The sequence below is a fragment of the Diceros bicornis genome, chromosome 11, assembly GCF_020826845.1.
Source record: "Diceros bicornis minor isolate mBicDic1 chromosome 11, mDicBic1.mat.cur, whole genome shotgun sequence".
Lineage (NCBI taxonomy): Eukaryota > Metazoa > Chordata > Mammalia > Perissodactyla > Rhinocerotidae > Diceros > Diceros bicornis.
Window position 1 is genome coordinate 16,003,711 of NC_080750.1, and position 20,286 is coordinate 16,023,996.

Here is a 20,286-nt window from a genome sequence, read left to right on the forward strand (position 1 = left end):
CTAGAGGAATTTTACATTGTTATTTTACTGTATGTTTCCATCCAAGAACATTTGAGGTCTTTTTCTAAAGCTCTCATTAAATCTTTGTTCTTTTCATCATTTAGATTCTGAACAATTTTTATTAATTCCAAAGTAATTTATTTGGGTATTGTGAGGGAAATTACCCTTTCCTTTATAGTTTCTAAATAGATATCATGGAACCTAGTGGTTTTAAAAAATAATGAGTTTTGGATCCATCATCTTACAAAATCCTCCTATTGGTTCTAGTTATTTTTCAAAATTACCTTTATTTTTATATTCCTCTTTACAGTTGGGTAAATTGAGAATGTAAGTAATTTGAGTGCTCATGGTTCAGCTGAGAGCAAATTGATTGCATCTAAGAATAGTGTGTTTGCCTCTGTATGTGTGTACAAGTGTGTGTTGGGAGGGAGCTGGATAGGAACTTGAGACAACTATCTCAATGATGTCTTCTTGGAATTAACACTGTCTGTCTTGGAGACCTAGATTCCTAGAACTGGATTGACCATTTCTTGTGATATCTCCTCTTCTGGTTTTGGAAGGAACTAGAAAACAAGGGGTTATTGTACATGAAAGGCAGTTCCACACGACTCGTGTTCCATTAGCGTACAAATCACTTAACTGCTTGTAGCTATTCCCCAAATTTTTAGATACTACTGTTAAAAAGTATTTTTACATAGATTTTATCCCTTTGCTCTTGGAATACGGTTTCCGCGACTCAGAATTCAAGGCTTATTCACATCCTCTTTGCTCCAAACTAAGTGGCAACCTGACGAGTGCCACTGTAGAATTAAGCACTCCCTAGGACGCATACAGAATCATCTGGAAGGGAGCTATTTGTCTTAGATTTTCAATGCAGGTAAAACCTGTCCATTTTGGAGAGAGGTGTCAGAGAACACACACTAGCCCAGAGAAGAGTACACCTGGTTTTAAAGCTCCCAAGAATCAGCTCATACTCCTAACTAACATCCTAGAAATGCATCTAGAGTTAAACCCCTCCTAGAGATTTTATGAACAAAGGCACTCATGGATGATCTTTTGAAACCAAACATGTTCCTAAATAGTGGAAGTTTGGTATTCTCACCTCTTCCTAGAAGCTTTCCCTACCCCCTGCCTACCTCCAAGCGGAACTACCCCTTGTCTGAAATCTCATAACACTTCATCTTACTCTTCCACGGCCTCGACACTTTCTACTGGTGTTTGTGTTGTTCGCGCTCCCACCCACCCCCCGTATCTCCCTCACTGGGCGAGAAAATGGGCAGCTCCACTGCACTTACGCATATGCTTTGCACATAGTAGGCCTCAGCATATGAAGTTTTCGGGACGGATATCTTGCTAATTGGTAGGACCTGTTACATTCTACTGAAAATTACCAAAGTGCAGGTAACTTCAATTTTGTAGTTTGTGGTTTTCAGAAAACTACCTTCCTTCCAAGAAATGCCAAACAATTTAGCTGAGACTAGTGCCAGTTTAGGAATAAGACATGAGCACGTTTCTATCACGATAAAGATCTGAGGCCCATCTTCATCTTTCCACGTTGTCTGATTCAAGCTAGGTTGGTAAAGGAAAACCTTTCCCTCTTAGTAACCCAATCTGCTCCCCTCCTCTGGCCTCTTTCTTTCCTTTTGTTGGTAAACTATTTCAGTTTCTACCTTCACTTTTAACAGTTCGTGCCCCCCCCCCGACGTACCCCTTGTCTTGGTGATTACAGATGTGCAAAACCTATTCTGACACAGAATCCTCCCTCGCTTCCGATTCCTCTACTTCTTGGGGGTGGAAATAGTTGCTCCGCTTTGGAACACTGGCAACGAAAAAGAATGGGGGAGAAAGTTGCATTTAAACTTTTAAAAGTTGAGTCACGGCTGTTGCACAGCAAAAGCTCGTCCATGTGAAGGACTGAATGTGGTTTGGGGGCGCGGGGTTGGGCTGGGGCGACTCTTGGGGAACGAATGGACCCGACCCCTAGAGCTGGGGAGGCCTTGGCCGTGGCCTCCCCGCCCCCGGCTGCGTTCGGGCTCCCCCCGGGGCCTGATGTCGCGCGCTTGCGTGCTGCGGCCAGCGCGCCCGACCCGGAGGCCGGCCCCAGAAAACCCCGAGCGAGGAGGGGGCGGCGCGCAGGGAGGGAGGAGAGCCGGCGGGGTAGGGGGTTGGTGGGTGTTCGGGGGTGGAGATGTAGAAGAGGTGACGCCGCGGCCGGCCGGTGCCAGACCAGCGGACGCAGTGCCCGCGGTTGCAGCCGGATCCCGGGCGCTGCAGCTTGGGGAGGCGGCTGTCCCGAGAGCGGCGGCCGCGGAGACACCCAGCCCGACACCCCAGCGGCTCGCCGCGCGCCGGCGCCGGCGGAGGGCAGCGGCCGAGTGCGCGAGGCTGGGGGCCCGCGGGCGCGGCCGCGCGCCGCCGGGAGGGAGGCTGGGGGGCCGGGGCCGGGGCCGCGCCCCGGGGCGGGTCGGAGGCCGGGGCCGGGGACGGGGGGCGGCGGCTCCCCGCGCGGCTCCGGGGGCTCGGGGTCCCCGTCAGGACCCCGGCGGTGCCATGGCAGCCGGGAGCATCACCACGCTGCCCGCCCTGCCCGAGGACGGCGGCAGCGGCGCCTTCCCGCCCGGCCACTTCAAGGACCCCAAGCGGCTCTACTGCAAAAACGGGGGCTTCTTCCTGCGCATCCACCCCGACGGCCGAGTGGACGGGGTCCGGGAGAAGAGCGACCCTCACAGTGAGTGCTGGCCCGCTCTTCCTCCCCCAGCCCACGTCCATCTCCTGGGGCTCTCTCCCCTCCCTCCAGGCCAGCCTCCGCGCTCCCTCCTGCGCTTCCCTCCGACCTAGCGGTTCGTGCGGTTTCTTTCCGCGGTTTCATGTTCACCACTCGCCCGCTCCTCCCCGGAGCTGCGGTGTCGGGTTAGACGCCCCCCCCGGGCTTTGGGGCATGCCAGTTTCCCCTGGTACACCAGGCCCCCGGGCCCGGAGCCGCAGGGCGCCCAGGCCTGGCCGGCGGGCTCCCTTCGCGCAACCTGTCGCGTCGCGGATGCCCGGCGGCCGAGGAGCGGTGGCCGGTCGCCGCATGCCGCCCGGGTCCCCACCCTGAAGGTCCGACCCCTTCTCTGTCGGATGCGCGCGGTCCCGCCGCCACAGACGGGAGGGATCGCAACCCAATTAACCGTCTTTTATTGGAAAAATACCTTTCCAGAGTCGTGCCCCTACATTCCGATTCGGTGGGGTCCGAGGCAGCTGGCACACTGCTCTCGCCCATCCATTTCAGTTTTTTCCGGATTACCGAAACGTGAAAACGCAAAAAATATGGACTGTGTTAATAAAGAGTGCGACAGACCTCTGTTTCACTAGTGAAAAGAACTGCAAAAACTTGAATCTTGCCCCTGCAGTTGTTAGCTTTGGGACTTGGAGCAGCTTTCCTCATCCTACAGTGGGGATCAAGATCGGCCTTGCAACAGGTTGGAGGATCAAATGAGAGTCGGTGTAAAGCGCGCAGAGGTCTCAGGTTACTAGTCTCCACCTTTAGTGTTGTGTAAAAAACAATGTTTGTGGTTGTAGAAATAACACTGGCCTAAATCATTGGTTCTGAAGTTTTAGGGGTGCGGTAGAATCACCTGGAGCGTTGGTTATAACACGTTGCTGAACCATGTCTCCCAGTTTCTGATTCCTTAGGTCCGGACTGGGGTCTGATAGTGTGCATTTCTAACAAGTTCCGGGGTGATGCTGCCCTGGGACCACACTTTGAGACCCACTGGTCTAGAGAAAAGAGGAAGAAAAGGGCATAAAATGGGCAGGTTAACAAAACTGATGGAATTTGAAGTGAGAGAGAGAGGATCAGAATATATTTTAACTGTCATCTGTAAGTGGGAAAACACCTGTTTTAAAGGCTCTGCGTTCTGGCTGTCCTTCTATATGGGTTTCAGGTGGAGAATCTGATCCTCTATTTTCCTGAGAAAAGACCCGAAGGAGTCCAGCGCTCCTCTCCCTGGCAGTTACGTCTTTATCTTAGATGCTAATAGAATGTCACTCACTCTGCAGCCCAACTAGAGTTGACAAAGAGCCCGGAAATGTGCTTTTATATTAGTTGGGTCTGTTGATTCCAAAATAGCAACAAGCAAAAGGTGCAGGTCTTTAATTTTTCAGGCCGGCCATAATTTTAAAATTTTATCAATCACATTATCCAGTAAAACAAAGGATGATTGTAACCCAGTGTATGGGTTAGTGCTATTTTTCTAGTTTGGTAAAACTTGAATGGTTTCATAAAATTATCTTTGTGTTTGAAGTTTGTTCTGCAGTTGTCTGCTCGGCTAGCTCAGCTGATTAGGGCAAGGGGTGGATATGTCCCAATTAGTTTTGTTCTTTTCTAGTAGCACAAACTGTTCATAATAAAAAAGGAGCATGTTCTGTGACTAGAAGACAGAAGAACTCTCTTCCAGATGCGGCTCATATTGGGGCTTCCCCTAGTACTCTTTTTTTCTTTTTTTTCAGACTCTTTATTAGTTGCTGAATCAGTTTTTTCTTTGAAGGTTTTGATACCCTATTTCCTTTAGAATAAAACTGTATGGGGGTTAGCCAGTGAGGATAATTCTGAATTGCATACCATGTTACCACCCTCATAAAACCGGTTAACTTTTTCTTCCCACCGGTGGGTTGGGCTGTCATTTTTGTAATCTTATTTTAACTCTGGTACTCAAATCGGGGTGATTTTGCCCCCCAGGGAACATTTGGCAATGCCTGGAGACAGTTTTGGTTGTCATACCTGGAAGGGTGCTACTTGCATCTCGTAGGTAGAGGCCAAGGATGCTGTTAAACATCCTACAATGCAGAGGACACCTCCCTAATCCCCCATCAAAGAGTCTTCTGACCTCAAATGTTAATAGTGCTAGAGTTGAGAAACCCTGCCGACTTGATAACTAGCTAAAGTTAAGATGTTAAAAGTGAATAGTAGACTACTCCTCCAGATTTGTGGAGAGTACTGATTTTTTTTCCTAAAATCACCTTTTACCAGGAAATAGACTGGTCAGAATACAAACCTAAAAATAATGAATTTAGACCACTTCTTTGTAGCCCGATCTGGACATAAGTTTAAGTACAGTATATTTTTCTGCTGTGATGAAGGTGTACTGATAGTTGACCCAACCAGGAGGAGACTGATGGGCAAAATATAAGAAAAAATGAATATGGACATGACATAATATCCTCTCAACCACATCCCCTCCATTCCCCCAAACAAACAAAACCAACCAGCCAATGTGGAGAAATGAAAGCAGAGTTAATGGTTGCTACAATTTTCCACTGAATTATGGCTCAGCTATCTAGACTTATTTGAAAAACTGAAAAACCCATGGCCCCATTCCTCAAACTTTTGTCCGATTGACCTGAAATTCTGTTATTGGAGATTTATTCCTTTGGCCTTGACGCTTTCTGTCCAGATGTCTTCTAAAATGCAAATACCTCTGCAAGGAAGAGTTCAGCCATTATCAGATTGTAACATTTAGTGTGATTAAATTGTGAGTGCAGTTTCTTCCCCCAAAGCTGTCCAGAAGGACTGGAGTTTAGAGAGGGGTGCTTTGAAGACTGTGGCATAAATATGGGGTGCTGGGTAGGGGTGGGCTGTGGCTCAGGTACTGAAGAGGAGGCAGGGTGGGGAGGTGTGGGCAGGAGGACAGAGGCACACATGAAAGTGGAGGGAGGAGAAGGTGACAACACCAGAGTTTCCAACTTCTCCATGTTGCTGAAGGTCACCTTTGCTTCACATCTGCGTATTCTCTTGAGTTGTTTTCACTCAAAAGGGCCCATTTTCCTGCACTTTTTTCGTAGTCCTGGAATAACTTTCATTTGACCTGAGAGTCTTGATAAAAGCAAGCTGTGGTTACGGAGTCTTTGCTTCTCCAGCATGTGTGCTGCATACCCACCTTCCTTTTGGCATCCTGGATATTTTGACAGGCCTCTTTCAAATGTCCATGGGACTGTGGAACATTAAGTATATACTCTAAAGTAGTGAACCGTGGAAAAACATGCAGAAAAGAGAACATTTTGTCCCAAGCAGCACGTACTACCTGTGGTGTATAGTAAACGAAATGTATGCTGCTTATATACAGTTGAGCATTAAATTTGTTCCAGATGGTCTTATTTAGGAAAAAATGAAGGTGGTTAGAAGTGCTGGATCAATCCTTGGGCTTCTCCCATGAGGTGACTGCCTGCCTGTTTGCTGCCCTTCTCCGCTTCCAGGCTCCGAAGCACACTGAGACTTGGAGAGGCTGAGGGACCTGCCCACTCCGGTGTGGAGCAGGGAAGGGATTCAGGTCTGCCTGACTCCCATGCCCTTTGCCACGGCACATATTCCGTGACACCCCAATCATAAAAACATGGACTTGGAAAATTCAAAGGGCGGCTTCAAACCTTCTAGTTCACCGATCTCATTCTACAGAAGAGGACATTGAGGTTCAGAAAAGTAACTGATTGCCTGAGTGCACCTGTCGATTTCCTCTTTTTATCATCCTGAACGAGTTTTTGCCCACGTCGCCCCCTGCCTTCTGTCCCTGCCCTCCCCCAGCCTCAGTGCTCTCGTCCTTCAGTCAGAAAGAGCACCCTCTGGGTCTCTCTTTGTAGCTTCCTCCATTCCAGAGTCCTGGGAGGACCAGCTCCTCTGAGGAGTGCTTATTACATCACAGGTTGCCTCTGGTTGTGTTCCTGGGGTACTGGAAAAAGCCACCCTTCCTTCTCTTCACCACTGCCTTTTTGTAAATGGAACTAGTGATTTAATGATACTAGATTCTCTCCCCCCATCTTTTTTGGGTAATATCTGGCAAGTGGATCCCACTAATTTGCCTTGATAAACATGATATTTACCGTCATGCTGTTTGTGTGCAGTAAACAAGTGAAGTAAGACTCTAACAGCTCATTTAATTGTGGAAATCATGTAATGGGTACAGCAGTGAAAGGACAATTCATGAGTCACAGATATTACCACACCTTAGGAGCCTTTTAAAATGAGTTTGATGCCAAATGACTTAAGTCTAGAAAAGGCAATATCCCCTTGTGACATGCCCTGAGGGCTTTGGTTGTGTTTATAAAATGACCATTATGTAATTAGACTTTGACAATGGTGTGACCACCAGGTTCTAAGTATTCTCCTTTTGATCTATGATACCATTTTAAATGGATGGCCTTAATTTTAAGGTTTAATTTGAAAATAAAACGTTACAGATGTCATAAACAAAAGCAGAACCATCCTTTGTACGTTATAATTATAAAATTGACTTTATTCGTATATCCAGTGATTCTCAGAAATCACCATCAGTGATTTATTAGAATGGTTATTTTCAAACCACAAGATGGCTGTACAACGGGATAGTAGCTACACATGTGCCATCGCCTCTGCTTGTTTTTCCAGTTCCAGTATTGGCTGATTTTCCAAACACCGTGCTCGGGCCCCTTTGTCCTGTAGCTAACATCTGTAAGAAGGCTGGCCTGGAGTGAGAGTCTGTGACCAAAACGAAGTATGGCAAATCAGCACAGTCGGGGCACAAACCTTAACTTCAGTAGCTTATTCTATCCAAACAAGTATATTTTGTTCTGTTTTGTTTTTGAGCTTGTCATTTTCTGCACTCTGCATTCAGGGGTCTGGTCTTACACTTAACGTGTATGTTGTCAGTGCTCAATAAATATTTAATGCTTGGTTGCTTGCAAAATAATTGGGAATAACGATGGTCAATGTAGAATTTTCCTTGTATCGTTAGGGAAAGCAGTCGTGGCAGCATGATTTTCAGTGTTTCCGTGCTGAGTCCATTGTTAGGTTAGCTATTACATGCTCTTTTGCTATCAAACTCTCCCTCTAAGCTAGGTTATTTATAGCCACCAGCACTTAGGAAAGGACCAGAAGAAAAGTGGTGACTCCCAGGGAACGTCACCCACTGAGCCACCGGCTATGGTTCTCAGAAGCCAGACTGGTCCTATTCTATATTCCTGTGGGATGTTTTTAGTTTGAAGAAATTTGGAGGGCCTGGAGGCAACAGACAACCAATATTCAGTGTTTTACTTATGTCTCATCCCAGCTGTCCCCTGTCACACTTCTTGCAAAGGCTGACTTTTGAGTTGACCAGTGTATCCTTAATGCTTACTCATTCATTTACAGAAATCTGTAATGGGTGTGTGTATGTTTGTATTTTCAAAGGGCTACTGACTTCCCCAAATTAACTTACCCTCTAAATTGAATTATCCCATAGAATTCTGAAGTGAAAGCTTCACAGATTTTCAAGATATGAAGAGAAAGTACGTGAATATTCATGTTATGTTCCAGGTATAATTGAACTATTGAAAGGAATTTTCCTGGTATAATTTATAATTAAGCTATACATTAGTTTATAATTAAAATTTGTAATTAAACAGTAACCCAAATTAGCCAAGAAAGAAGTGCTTTTTTTTTTTAAGGAAATTTGTGTAGAGTAGTAATGATCTGGTTAGATTCTGAGTGGATTATTCTCTGTTCATAACTTAGGCACTTTGAGAAGATGCTGGCACCTTAAGGTAGGAACCATGACTTCTCCGTATAAATAAAACATCATAAAAGACTTAGTACCTTTTATTTAGGGAGGGCTCACTGCGTCTCAGCCAATGATGAAAACAAACACTCTGTGTGGACCTTGCTGTGGAATAACTACTCCTGGGCCTTATCCCGTATAAAGCCTGGTCGAGGTTTATAGTTCTCTGGGTGTAGTAAAATGTACTTTTAGACTCTTGGTCAATCTTTTAATGAAAATAATTATATGTAACAAAGTTGTATTTGGAAAATATTTGGCAATCGTAGAGGCTAGCTATTGGCATTTCTTAGGGTAATCTAGAGAGAGATGAATCATTTTTCAGGCTAAATAGTTTAAAACTCATTAGGAATCCTGTTTTCTTTAAAAAGCATTTAGGAATTTTATCATGTCCTGTGTGATATAAAATTCCTCAGGTACACTGTGCATTGTTTGTTCCTTCTTTTGTGGTCAACATCCTGGAATTCTGTTCTCTTCCACTTCATCTCCTTTTCTCATTTTAACTCTTTTAAATGCTCTTTTTAATTCTGGACTCTGCCCCCAGTGTTCTACTTAAGTCGTTCTTGGTGAGAGCCCCAGCAGTCTTCAGTTCAATCGCGTGGCCTGATGCAGTTTGTCACCCCACTTCTGACATTTGACACCGTTGTCTGCCTCTATCTTCTTGAGAATTCCTTGGCTCTGTTACGCCACATCAGCCTGGTTTTACTTTGTTCGTTTGCTTTCATATTCCCTAAGGCTCTCTTTTTGGCCCTCTACCCTGCTTTCTGTGTACACATATTCCTTCAGCAGATCATTTATAGTCTCTGTCTGTCCCTGATTTCCCGTCTCTGTGTTAGTACTGTGTTTCCCACTGCTTGAAGGACAGATGCAGCATGACAGCCTCAACTCAACATGCGTAAAACGAAACGTAACATCATTTTCTCAGACTAGCACCCCTTCCTGCCAAATTTCTGTTTGTAGTGAAATTATTCTTCTAGTCACCTTGGAATCGTCTTTGCTGCCTTTCTCTTCTTCCTGTGTATGTGTATGTGTGTGTGTGTGTGTGTGTGTGTATATATATATATAAATAATATATAATATAAATATATAAAATAAAAATATATTTATTTTATCGTGTGTGTGTGTGTGTGTATATATATATATATATAAAACGTTCCCCTGCCTCAGTGATTTTTCTTTGCCCTGTCTCTTGATTTCCCCTGCCCTTTACCACCTACTCCCAGACCCTACCTAGCTTTCCTTCTCAAATATGAACTCTCTGCTCAATCTTATTGCCCACTATTTACCATCCCTAGTTCCCTAATGCTGCCAGCGCTCTGTGCTTTAATTATAGTCTCTCTAAGCCAACAAAACCATCACGATTACAGTGATTGGCCTTTCCTCGTGTGATCCTTGTTTTTGGAAAATCCTTGTTTTTTTCTTATCAATTCCTCTCTCACAGCCTCCTCCCATTCCCACCTTTCTCTGGAAAAATCTTTTAAAACCCAGCTAAACAGTCGTCTCCTTTGTGAAACTTTCCTCTACCTTCCCAAGGAGAATTAATTGTTTCTATCTCTGTTTTTCCCATTGTTAGTACATATTCTGCTACGGAACTTAATGATTTTTGTTGTAACTAGTAGTTTATGTGTTTGTCTCCGGCACTGGGACAGTGAGCTCCTTGTAGGCGAGGGCTGGGTCACATGTTCTGTATCTGTCCTCACGCACAGTGGCCGCTTAAAGAATGTTAAGTTCAATGTGCCCAACAAGTTAACCAGGTCTTCTGACTTCCTTTGGACCTTCCCACCACCCCTTCTCTTGGCCTTTAATCGGGCTGTTTCCTTGAGCTGGGAAATCCTCTCAATCCTCTTACCTTATTCCAATCCTAATCATCCTTCAGGCCCCATTTCTTTCATACCATCCTTTCCTGCATGCTGTCTAAAAATTCTGATAGCTTCATGTGTTTTAATTTCGTATCCCCCAAGTTTTTTGAAATTCATACTTGTTAAGGATTTTTTTTTTTTAATTCAAGCAACGTTAACTAGCGGTCTTTTACTCTCTTTTCTACTCTGAGGGTCTGAGACTGAGTTTACTCATCCCAGGATCCCTTGGCTTTACTGCTGAATGAATGACCAGGCTGAGGTCCATGAAGAGGTTCAATCTGTGTTTGTCGAATGAGCTAGGGCTTTAAATAAATAAGTGTAAATACTTCAGTATGAGGCATGTAAAATGGATACATTGAATGTAGCATCATTGTAGTTCTTTCTGCAAACACCTTTCAGGTTATTCAAAGAAAGCAATAAAGGTAAAACAATCATTTGTTAAGATTACTTTCTATTGTGAAGGTTTTCTTTTCAGCTATTGAATAACATATCAGTATTTCTAGCCAATTGCAGAACTAGTTATAGTCGTCTAATTAAGGAATGCAGATCTAAGAATTCATTCTTGATTCAGACACTTTAATTCTTAAATCTCTCTCAGGTCTAAAATCAGTGAATCATTTTATAAGTTAGGATTAAGAACTGTCTAGTATTATTGTTAGTATCCTTTTTGGCTGTGAGGAAATGGTACAAATAGTATCATCCTAATATTCATTCAGATTTATGAGCAAGTATTCATCACAACAATCTGTAAAACTCTTAAGAGGATAGAAATTGTATGACCAAGTGAGTCATAGCCTTTGTGATGTGATGTCTGCCAGGGTGGGTGGGAGGAATTACTGAATGGCCAGTCTCATTCTCCTCCTTTCTAAGCTGAATCATTGTGCAAATAGAAAACAATTCATAGGTTTTTAGGTGATCATTTCATAAATAAGAACTAGAAGAGAGTAAAAGCGTCAAGTAACACCTCTATTTAAGAAATTATGTTTTGAAATCTACCACTTGATGAAGTCTTTATTTTGAATTAGAAACAAAATTAATCTCTTTACTGCCTCATAATATATCTTTTTGTCTAACACCTGCTGTATGTCTTCTTTATATATTTTTACTTTTTCTATTAATTATGTTATCTTTCTTGCCTATATATCTATATATATATATACACACATATATATATTCTTTTTTTAATTCTCCCATGTCATTTGACTTTTCTCTTCATAGCTGTTTCAAGCCTTGGCTCGTTTGAAGATGGGTACGTGTGTGTCTGTGTGTGTGTTGGGGGAGATGTCATTTACTCACTGCCTGGATGACTACTTCAGTTGGATGGGAACTCAAGAGAGGAAGGTCCCTTTCATTTTGGAAATTCTGATTCTGGGATGGTATAATCTTGCATTTTGCATGGGTGGTCCTCTTGTTATTTTTCATCTTACTAGAAACAGAAGTTTGGAGAGTCTTTCTAAATCAAATTTAATCTTTAATCTTTAATGTAAGATTGATTAACCTTATTTCCTTATCTTCTTTGGATTAAGGCATTTGTCAAAAAAATTATATGAAAAGAGGAATATTCTATTTTGAATGTTTCTAAGTTTTAGAAGTTCTTATTACATACTTATATTTATACATTATTCTAAACTCAGTAGTTTTGTAATGGGAATATAATGCAAGTGAAATTGGGAAGACAATCTTGCTATCTGGTTTAATGGAGGATACTAATATATAAGCAAGATGTATAGAGCAGGTGTTAGATTAACTAATAATGAATTACAGCGACATCTTTAGCAGTTGCAGGGTGGGAAAAGTGAGGCACAGATTATTTTGGGGGGAGAGTATTGAAGCCATGAAGTATTCATGGGATCTGTCTAGCTTTGGCCAGACGCCTAGGGAGATTGCCAGAGTGACTAGGCCAAGTCCCTGTACCTTGCAGTAGAGGAAGGGCCAGTTGTTTGGCCTTCGCAACCATATTCCTAGGACCCTTGTCTTTACTGAGTATTTGCTGAATGAATGAATAAATGAATGAAATTCTTGAGAATGTGCCATGTCAGCTTTGCAAATAATATCTGTTTAGTCTTGATTACAAACTTATAAAGTAAGTATTATTATCCTCATTTTACAGATAAGAATACAGTTTTTGCTGTTAGCTTTTCAAAACATGATCTTTTTGTGACCAACAAGTAATTAATTGTGCCTTCTAGAGTCTCATTGTTTAGAATACAGGTTCATGGCCAGTATTCCAGATGGACAATGTAGCAGAAATTTGAACAGACATAGCGATAAAAATAATTTAAACTGCTCCCAGAGGCTTTGCCATGTCCAACAAAGTTAAAATCTCTACCATCTTTTCTCCAACCCCTGTATCACATTCTGTTTTGCTTAGAAAATATTTGTCATGATTTAGTATAAAACAATTCGTCTTTAATATTTAGGGGTTGCTTTCTGAAGAACTCAAAGATTTTATAAATGGCATATGCAAAAAATAGAAAGAGTGAGAGGTAATCAAGGATAAATACTATGTAAGACTGGAGTGAACCTTGAAGACAGGGTCTGGAAGATAAAATGCAGAATCAGCTAGGGCATGCAGAAAATGCAAAGAGAATAACTAAAAGGATGTTTTAAAAGTATAGTTAGGCCCTTTCAAGGAAATTGAAGATAGGCTCACTATTTAGGGACATATGGTATAAGAGTAAAAAACAAACCCCCAAAAAGCAGGTGTACTTGGTTCTCTTTTGTTTTAAGCTTCTTCACCAAGTGAGATTGTCAGTCAGTCAGTAATTTTTTGAGTGTCTACTATTTGAGGAAATGAAGAACAAGATAGACTAAGAGATATCAAGAAAGCATTTAGCCAGACACATCTGGAAACGTGAATAAAATTAAAGTCCTCTTTCTTTGAAATCACTTGTCCCCTTTTTTGACTCTCCTGTATTTTTAAGCAATGTCACTATCTTTTTTGCCAGCAAACCCATCTCTTGGAATAAATTTCTACTCATCGTTTTCCTCAGTCCTCACATCCCTGTCTCAAGCCCTGTGTATCTCAGTTCTGCAGCATCTTCTGCACTCACGCTGACTTCTGCCTTCTTGCCACAGCTGCTCTAGTTCTCTCCCTGACTATTGCACCTGCCTGCTAACTGATCCCGTCTGCATTACTGTGCTAGGGCTGCCATAACAAAATACCACTAACTGAGTGGCTCAAACAACAGAAATTTATTTTCTCACAGTTCTGGAGGCTGGAAGTCCAAGATCCAGGTGTCTGCAGGTTTGGTTTCTTCTGAGGCCTCTCTCCTTGACTTCCAGATGGCTGCCCTCTTGCTGCCTCTTCATGTGGTCATATCTTTGTGCGCGCACACAAATTTCCTCTTCTCGTAGGGACACTGTCAGTTTGGGTTAGGGCCCATCCTAGCGGCTTCATTTTAGCTTAATAACCTCTTTAGAGGCTCTGTCTCCAAATACAGTCATATTTGGAGGCACTGGGGGTAGGGCTTCAACATGAATTTTGGGGAGGGGGGTACAGTTCAGCCCATAACACCATCTGATTAGCTGGATATTGTTCTTTGACAGAGTAATCTTTCCAAAGAGTAGCTCTGATTGTGTTATTCCTCTCCTCAGAAAAACATCATGGACTTGAAAGAGTCCAGTCCCCTGGTACATACGTTGCTTATAGATGTGGGCACTGCTGAAAGTCTATAAGAATCATAGAAAATAGGAGAGTTACCAGGAGGTGGGTGGGTGTCATATATCAAAAAGTGGGATAAAGATGTTTTCTGGAAACTATGGATAGGTAGTAAGCTTGACGTAGGTCCTTGAAAAAAATTCCAAGAGGCTTGAGAATCCTAAGAAAAGAAAATAACATAGTAAGTAGTAAATAGGGTAATATAAGGGAAGAGTAGGAACATACATAGGCTTAATATGTTGCTTTCAATGGAGTATCTGACCGAATTTCTCATAACAACCTTCTGCAAAAGAAGTAGTTTACTTCAAGAGACAGTGTAGATCTTTTCATGTTTGGGCTTCTTAGGCCAGGGCCCAAGGACCATATCACTTTTAATGAACTGGAAGGTAATTGCTCTCCCTCTAAAAGGTAAAACATTAAAGATAAAGAAAATAGGTGATATGGATTTATTATCGTGATCTAAAAGTTCTTAATAGACAGCTCACCCTGTTATCTAATTACCACCAAAAAGCGATGCTTTAGATTTTTATTCTAAATCAAAGAAATAATTTTTGCTAGACCCTCTGCCCAGCTTTTAACAGCAACATAGCTAATACCCTCAGACAGCAGGAGAATTCATTTAGTTATTTCATATATGTTTTGCAACTCAACTAATTTTTCTTGGAAGGCACTCCAGGAAGTTACATTACTCAAAGTTAGATATTCTTTGAGTGTTTTAATGAGATTAGGAAAAAAAAACACTTGGGATATCTGTTTGGTTACACCTACGTTGACTATTTTTCAGACTTTAATTATTTTTGGCCATGCTTGATGATGTAAAACTGCAGAGCATTTGTTTTGTAGAATTCTGGAGACTCTTGGCCTTGCCCATGGGTATCACCTCCGGAAGTGGGTGGGTATTCCTGTTAGGCACCTCTGTTTTTCTAGAAGGAGCCTAATGTCCACCATGGCTGACAGGTAAAGCACGTGGTTCTGCTCTCCAGGTAGGCCAGTGAGAAGAACCTTTTAAACATCCTGCTGTGGGGAATAATATTTATGGAAGTCTGACTCGAGGATATATAGTATTCCTCCAAGTTGGGAACTTTAACCCTGGGGGGGCGTCCATGGGAAGCTTTAGGTTTCCACGATCCCTTGAAAATCGATGCAGATATTATGTCAGCATGTTTTCTGAGGAGAGGCTACATAGCATTTTATCAGAACCTTAAAGAGTTGTCTGTGGTCCAAAATATGTTAGGGACAGTATCACTGGATACACTCAGGTATGTTTTCTAATTAACCTCCCGTCAATGAGAGAACCAATCTAAATGTGTTGGGGTGAGCCTATAGTTTAGGGTAAGTGATTTTTGAGTAACATCTCTGTGAAACTTGTCTCGGTGTTAATTCTGAGAAATGTTTAAGGCTGCTCTTCATCTCATTATAGAGTGTCCACTCTGAGGTCTCTTGGGAGAAATTTCTCTTTGGTAACCATGTCAGGACTAGTTATGCTTCTCCTTAGCAGCCAGTTTGTTTTCACCTTATGGTCTCTGGAAAACTTGTTATTGCTACTGGCTTCTAGAAAGCCAAATATGTGGCCTGTTTTTAGCAAATCTAATAATCTCAATCCTGGCTTCACCAATTTCCAATCCTTATTTTCTGTTCGCATTTGTCTTGGTATACTGTCAATATCTTTGTAACTCATCTTAAATGTTATTTGGGACCATACGAATTAAACCTCAATAAAATTAATGTATTTATTGATTTGTTATTTTAACCACAAAGTGTCTGCTATATCATCATATACAGCATTGGGTGCCAGGGATTAAAAAGCCAAATAAGATGTGGTCCCTGTCCGTTAAGATGTTAATGTCTGGCAGGACAAGAAAGAGATGTAAATCAATAAGGGCACTAAAACTTTGTGCCTGCTTTGCTTGTGTTGTGTCCTGGGTAGAGTGAGGTCCTACCAAGGAGGACAGTCGATTCTAACAGGCAAGTCAGAGAAGGCTTCAAACAGGAGTGACTGCTCCACTGGGTGTTAGGAGGCAAGTAAGTGTTTGCTAGGTAGCTGACCCTTTTATCTAATTACCACCAAAAAGTGATGCTTTGGATTCTTATTCTAAATCAAAGTTATAATTTTTGCTAGACCCCCACCCAACTTTTTTTTTTCGTGAGGAAGATTAGCCCTGAGCTAACATCCATGCCAATCCTCCTCTTTTTTGATGAGGAAGATGGGCCCGGGGCTAACATCCGTGCCCATCTTCCTCCACTTTATATGGGATGCCGCCACAGCATGGCTTGACAAGTGGTGCGTCGGTGCGCGCCCGGGATCCAAACCTGCGAACCCTGGGCCGCTGAAGCAGAGTGTGCAAACTTAAGTGATACGCCCCGGGCTGGCCCCCTCCACCCAACTTTTAACAGCAATGTGGCTGATACCCCCATACAGCAGAAGAATTCATTTAGTTATTTACGTATGTCTTTTGCAACTCAACTAATTTTTCTTGAAAGGCAAATAAGAAATAAGGGCATGAAGGCCAAGGAAGCAGTGCCAGGTTTGGTACATTTTGGGAACCGCAAGCAGTTTGGCATGGCTGGAGTGTAGGGTTATGGTAAGAAGTAAGGCCGGCCACAAAGGCAGGGCCTGGATTCTGATGGGCCTTGTATGCCACACTGACCAATTTGGTCTTTATCCTCCAGGCAGTGGGGAGTCAACAAGGGTTTTAATCAGAAGAGTAAGAGGATCAGATGTGGGCTTTTCTACAATCACTCAGGCAGGTGTATGGGGTGCCTGGAGGGTATAAGGTTGGGAGCAGGGAGGACAGTTAGGGAATTATTGCAGTAGTCCATTTGAGAAACGTAAATCTCTTAGACCGTTGCCTGGCACATCACGAGTGATGTATGTGCACTGGAAGAGAAGGGTCTCCATTTTGTCAAGTGAAAAATGGAAATTATTGGAATAATACTGAAAATATTACCTCCGTTTATGAAAATGCGTACACACAAAAGAATGATATACTTGTGGAGTAAATATGTAGACTGAGGTCTGAAAAGGATACCTACCACACTGCTAACAAGTGCTCCTAACTTTGGAGGGGGAATGGGACTGGGGAAGAGATGAAAGGAAATCTTTACTTCTTTACCTATGTATTTGGAAAATTTTAAAAATAACGTATCCGTATATTATTTATATAAAATTTTCTGAGAAGAATGAGTGAGGAAGTGAGGGAGTGGAGGCGGGTGTTGGATACTGTTCTCTAGGGTGCGTGAATGTGAAGGGAAGGAGGGGAATGGGATAGTAACCAGAAGGTTCCTGTCTTGGGAGGGCAGAGCTGTAGGTGGGGTCTTTGGCCTTCAGTCACACACATGGACACAGCACACCAATTGACTGTTGGAGCATTGCTTGTTGGTGAATAATGCTCAGGCCTGCACCTGCCTATTAGAAGAAGCCCACTCCTCACTCTTGGCTTATTTCCTCTTAAATCCCACTCCCAGAGGCAGGGCCTTGATCATTATCAGCACAACTGCTTTACTTTGCTTAGGGAAATGATACTTGAGTACTTGAAAGCAGAACGTTATTTCTAAGTCATTGTACCTTCCAAGTCAAAGCACACCCCGCATTTAAATCTAAACATATTCTGCATAATATATTTTACTTTTCTAAGGTGCAAGAATTGTAACTGTGTTCTTTGGGAAACTCCTTCAATACTAATGGACCAATGACTTGGGAAAGATGGAAGGAGACTGGATCACAACCAGGGGTGGATGAAGTTTAATGGAAGCAGGGAGACTCTGGCCTGGGAGGAGAGTAGTACAGGTGCATTTTGGACTGTCTCTGTGGAGTGGGTTTGGTACATGAGCAACGGTGCTCACAGGAGGTCAGCCTGGCTTTGGAGTCTCGTCACAGAGAGCCCTGCTATGTGGAGATGCTGCCTGGGGCTATGACTGAACACATGCTGATCGCCTGTTGACCTAGCAATTTGACTTTTAGGAGGCCTGTATTAATCAGGGTTCTCCGGAGGAACAGAACCAATAGGAAATATATATGATACACACACGCACACACAGAAAGAGAGAGAGAGAGATTGATTTCTTTTTAAGAGATTGCCTCATGCGATTATGGAAGCTGGCAAGTCCAGGGCTGTCAGGCTGGAGACCCAGGGAAGAGCTGATGTTGTGGTTCAAGTCCAAAAGGCTGTCTGCTGATAGAATTCCTTCTTGTTCCAGAGAGGTCAGTCTTTTGTTCTATTCAGGCCTTTAACTGATTGGATGAGGTCTGCTCACATTATGGAGAGCAATCTGCTTTACTCAAAGTATACCGATTTAAATATAAATCTCATCCAAAAACACCTTCACAGACACATCCAGAATAATGTTTAACCAAATATCTGGGCACCGTGGCTCAGCCAAGTTGACACATAAAATTAAGCATTACAGGGCCCTTGTTGGCGTAAATCCTAGACTGGCCTGAATGTCCAAAGAAGAGAGTGAATAAGCCCTCTCTTGGATAGGATCAACTTATTCACTGCGATGCCCCAAGGACATGGGTCAGAGACTTCCTGATAGAGGCCCTAGTCTGGCCTCCTATCAGTCCCGAGAGGTTTAGTTTTGCTTTGGTCCCCAGCTCACCACTAAGGCTCCTGCTTCCATGACTGGTGCTCGCCAGGTGACATGGAATCTAGCTTCTTTCTTTTGGTTTCTCTTTTCCTTCCCCCAATGTGTGTGAGTTAGTTTTGCTTCTTTAGGATTTCTGACAACAAGAATAATGGTCTTATTCCAGAAGAAAGGACATTATTAGATTAAACAAAAAAGGATTCCCAAAAGGAGCACGGTGATACTTAAATGTGGAGATGTTTCAGGCCGCTTTTGACTGCATTCTGGAGACTTGGGGTCACAGTGAGGACTGCTGCTGTCGGTGTCTCTGTCAGCTGTCATCTGCTTCAAAGACTCGCCTGCTCTTCTCTCATCACAGAGCTGCACTGGGCCTCAGATGCGTGTTCCTGAGGATCTGGATGGCAGAGGGGAGCTGAGGCTACAGACTCATTAGGTAGAACAGGTGCTAGTTTTTTTTTTTTAAAGTTGCATTCTGGTCTGTGATTGGGAATGTCTGTTGCTTCTGTCATAGCATCATCATCCTTTCTTGTGGAGGAAAATTACCATTGATTAGAAGCAAGGACATCAGCATAACTAGAGGCACTTCTGCTCTAGGTTGTCTCAGCCTCATGAGAAGTCCAAGATGACATAGAAGTAAGGGAAGGTGATGTCAGATGCCTTCATACTTTTCAGAATATATCACTGGTACTGCTGGGAGAGAGCTGGGGATGTGAGGGAGTGGGATTAGGTGCTGGGCCGAGAGCAAGGGAGTCCTGCAGATCTCCCTCACCTGCACCCTGGACAGTTCGGTCTCCTTATCTTTGTGTCCTCAGGGTCAAGATGCCTCCCCACTGGGAAGCTAAAAGGCCATGCCAGAACATTACTAAATACACGAAGATTTCAGTGTGCCAATTTTGTGGCAAAATGGCACAAAATGACAAACTCTCTTTGGTGCCTTAGTTGCTGTAAAAGAAAGAGATGAATGTGTCTACTAAGTGATGAGCTCAGCTTGGCTAGCACAGTGTGAGTGGGCAAGTTGTTAGGTATGGGAACATTAAGGGACTTCACGTCTGTGATACTTAGTTTTTTCTTTGAAGTAGGAGGCGGCATTGTCTCCAAGAGAGGTGTGGTTGCAGTTGGGCAGTCTGTGGAGCGTGGTGTGTTGATATGGCTGCCGTAGAGAATGGAAGAGGAAAGAGACCTGGGATATGCCCACAGTTGCCGAACACTTGGCTGGGGACCCACTTGAGGCTGGAGAGCCTACTAATACACCAGTTTGGGTGATCGTGTCATTTCCAGATACATTTCCATTGTGTATGTTCAACAGTGCAAGTGCAGAGTGGAGAAGCCAAAGGGCTATATTGATCCAGAATTGGGGCTTGGCCTTAGAAGTGCTAGAAAGAAAAAGCAGGAGAACTGAATGATGCTCCAGAGTCTAGACTGATAAGAAAGGGAAGCCCTAGAGGCTAAGGACTGGTAGATAAAATGGTGGAGTTGGGATCAGTAAAGCCGATGAGGCTGAAAAACCAGCAGAGGGAAATGAGGTTATACCACACTGGAGTTTAAGATGAAGCAGCTCTTGAATGATGACCTGGCCATGAGAGTGGTAAATACAGGTTGCTGGATTTGATAAGCCAAGGCTCTTTGAGGCTAGGTTTTT

General features: G+C 43.2%; 1 protein-coding gene across 1 annotated transcript in view; it reads left to right on the forward strand.

The window, feature by feature from the left end:
- FGF2 (fibroblast growth factor 2) overlaps window positions 1–20,286 on the forward strand; it is a 102,213-nt gene that overhangs the window by 46,411 nt on the left and 35,516 nt on the right. Inside the window, exon 3 of the mRNA XM_058550634.1 lies at window positions 1,892–2,728. Coding sequence (XP_058406617.1) covers window positions 1,892–2,728 — 837 coding nt within the window. The remainder of the gene's footprint in view (window positions 1–1,891; window positions 2,729–20,286) is intronic.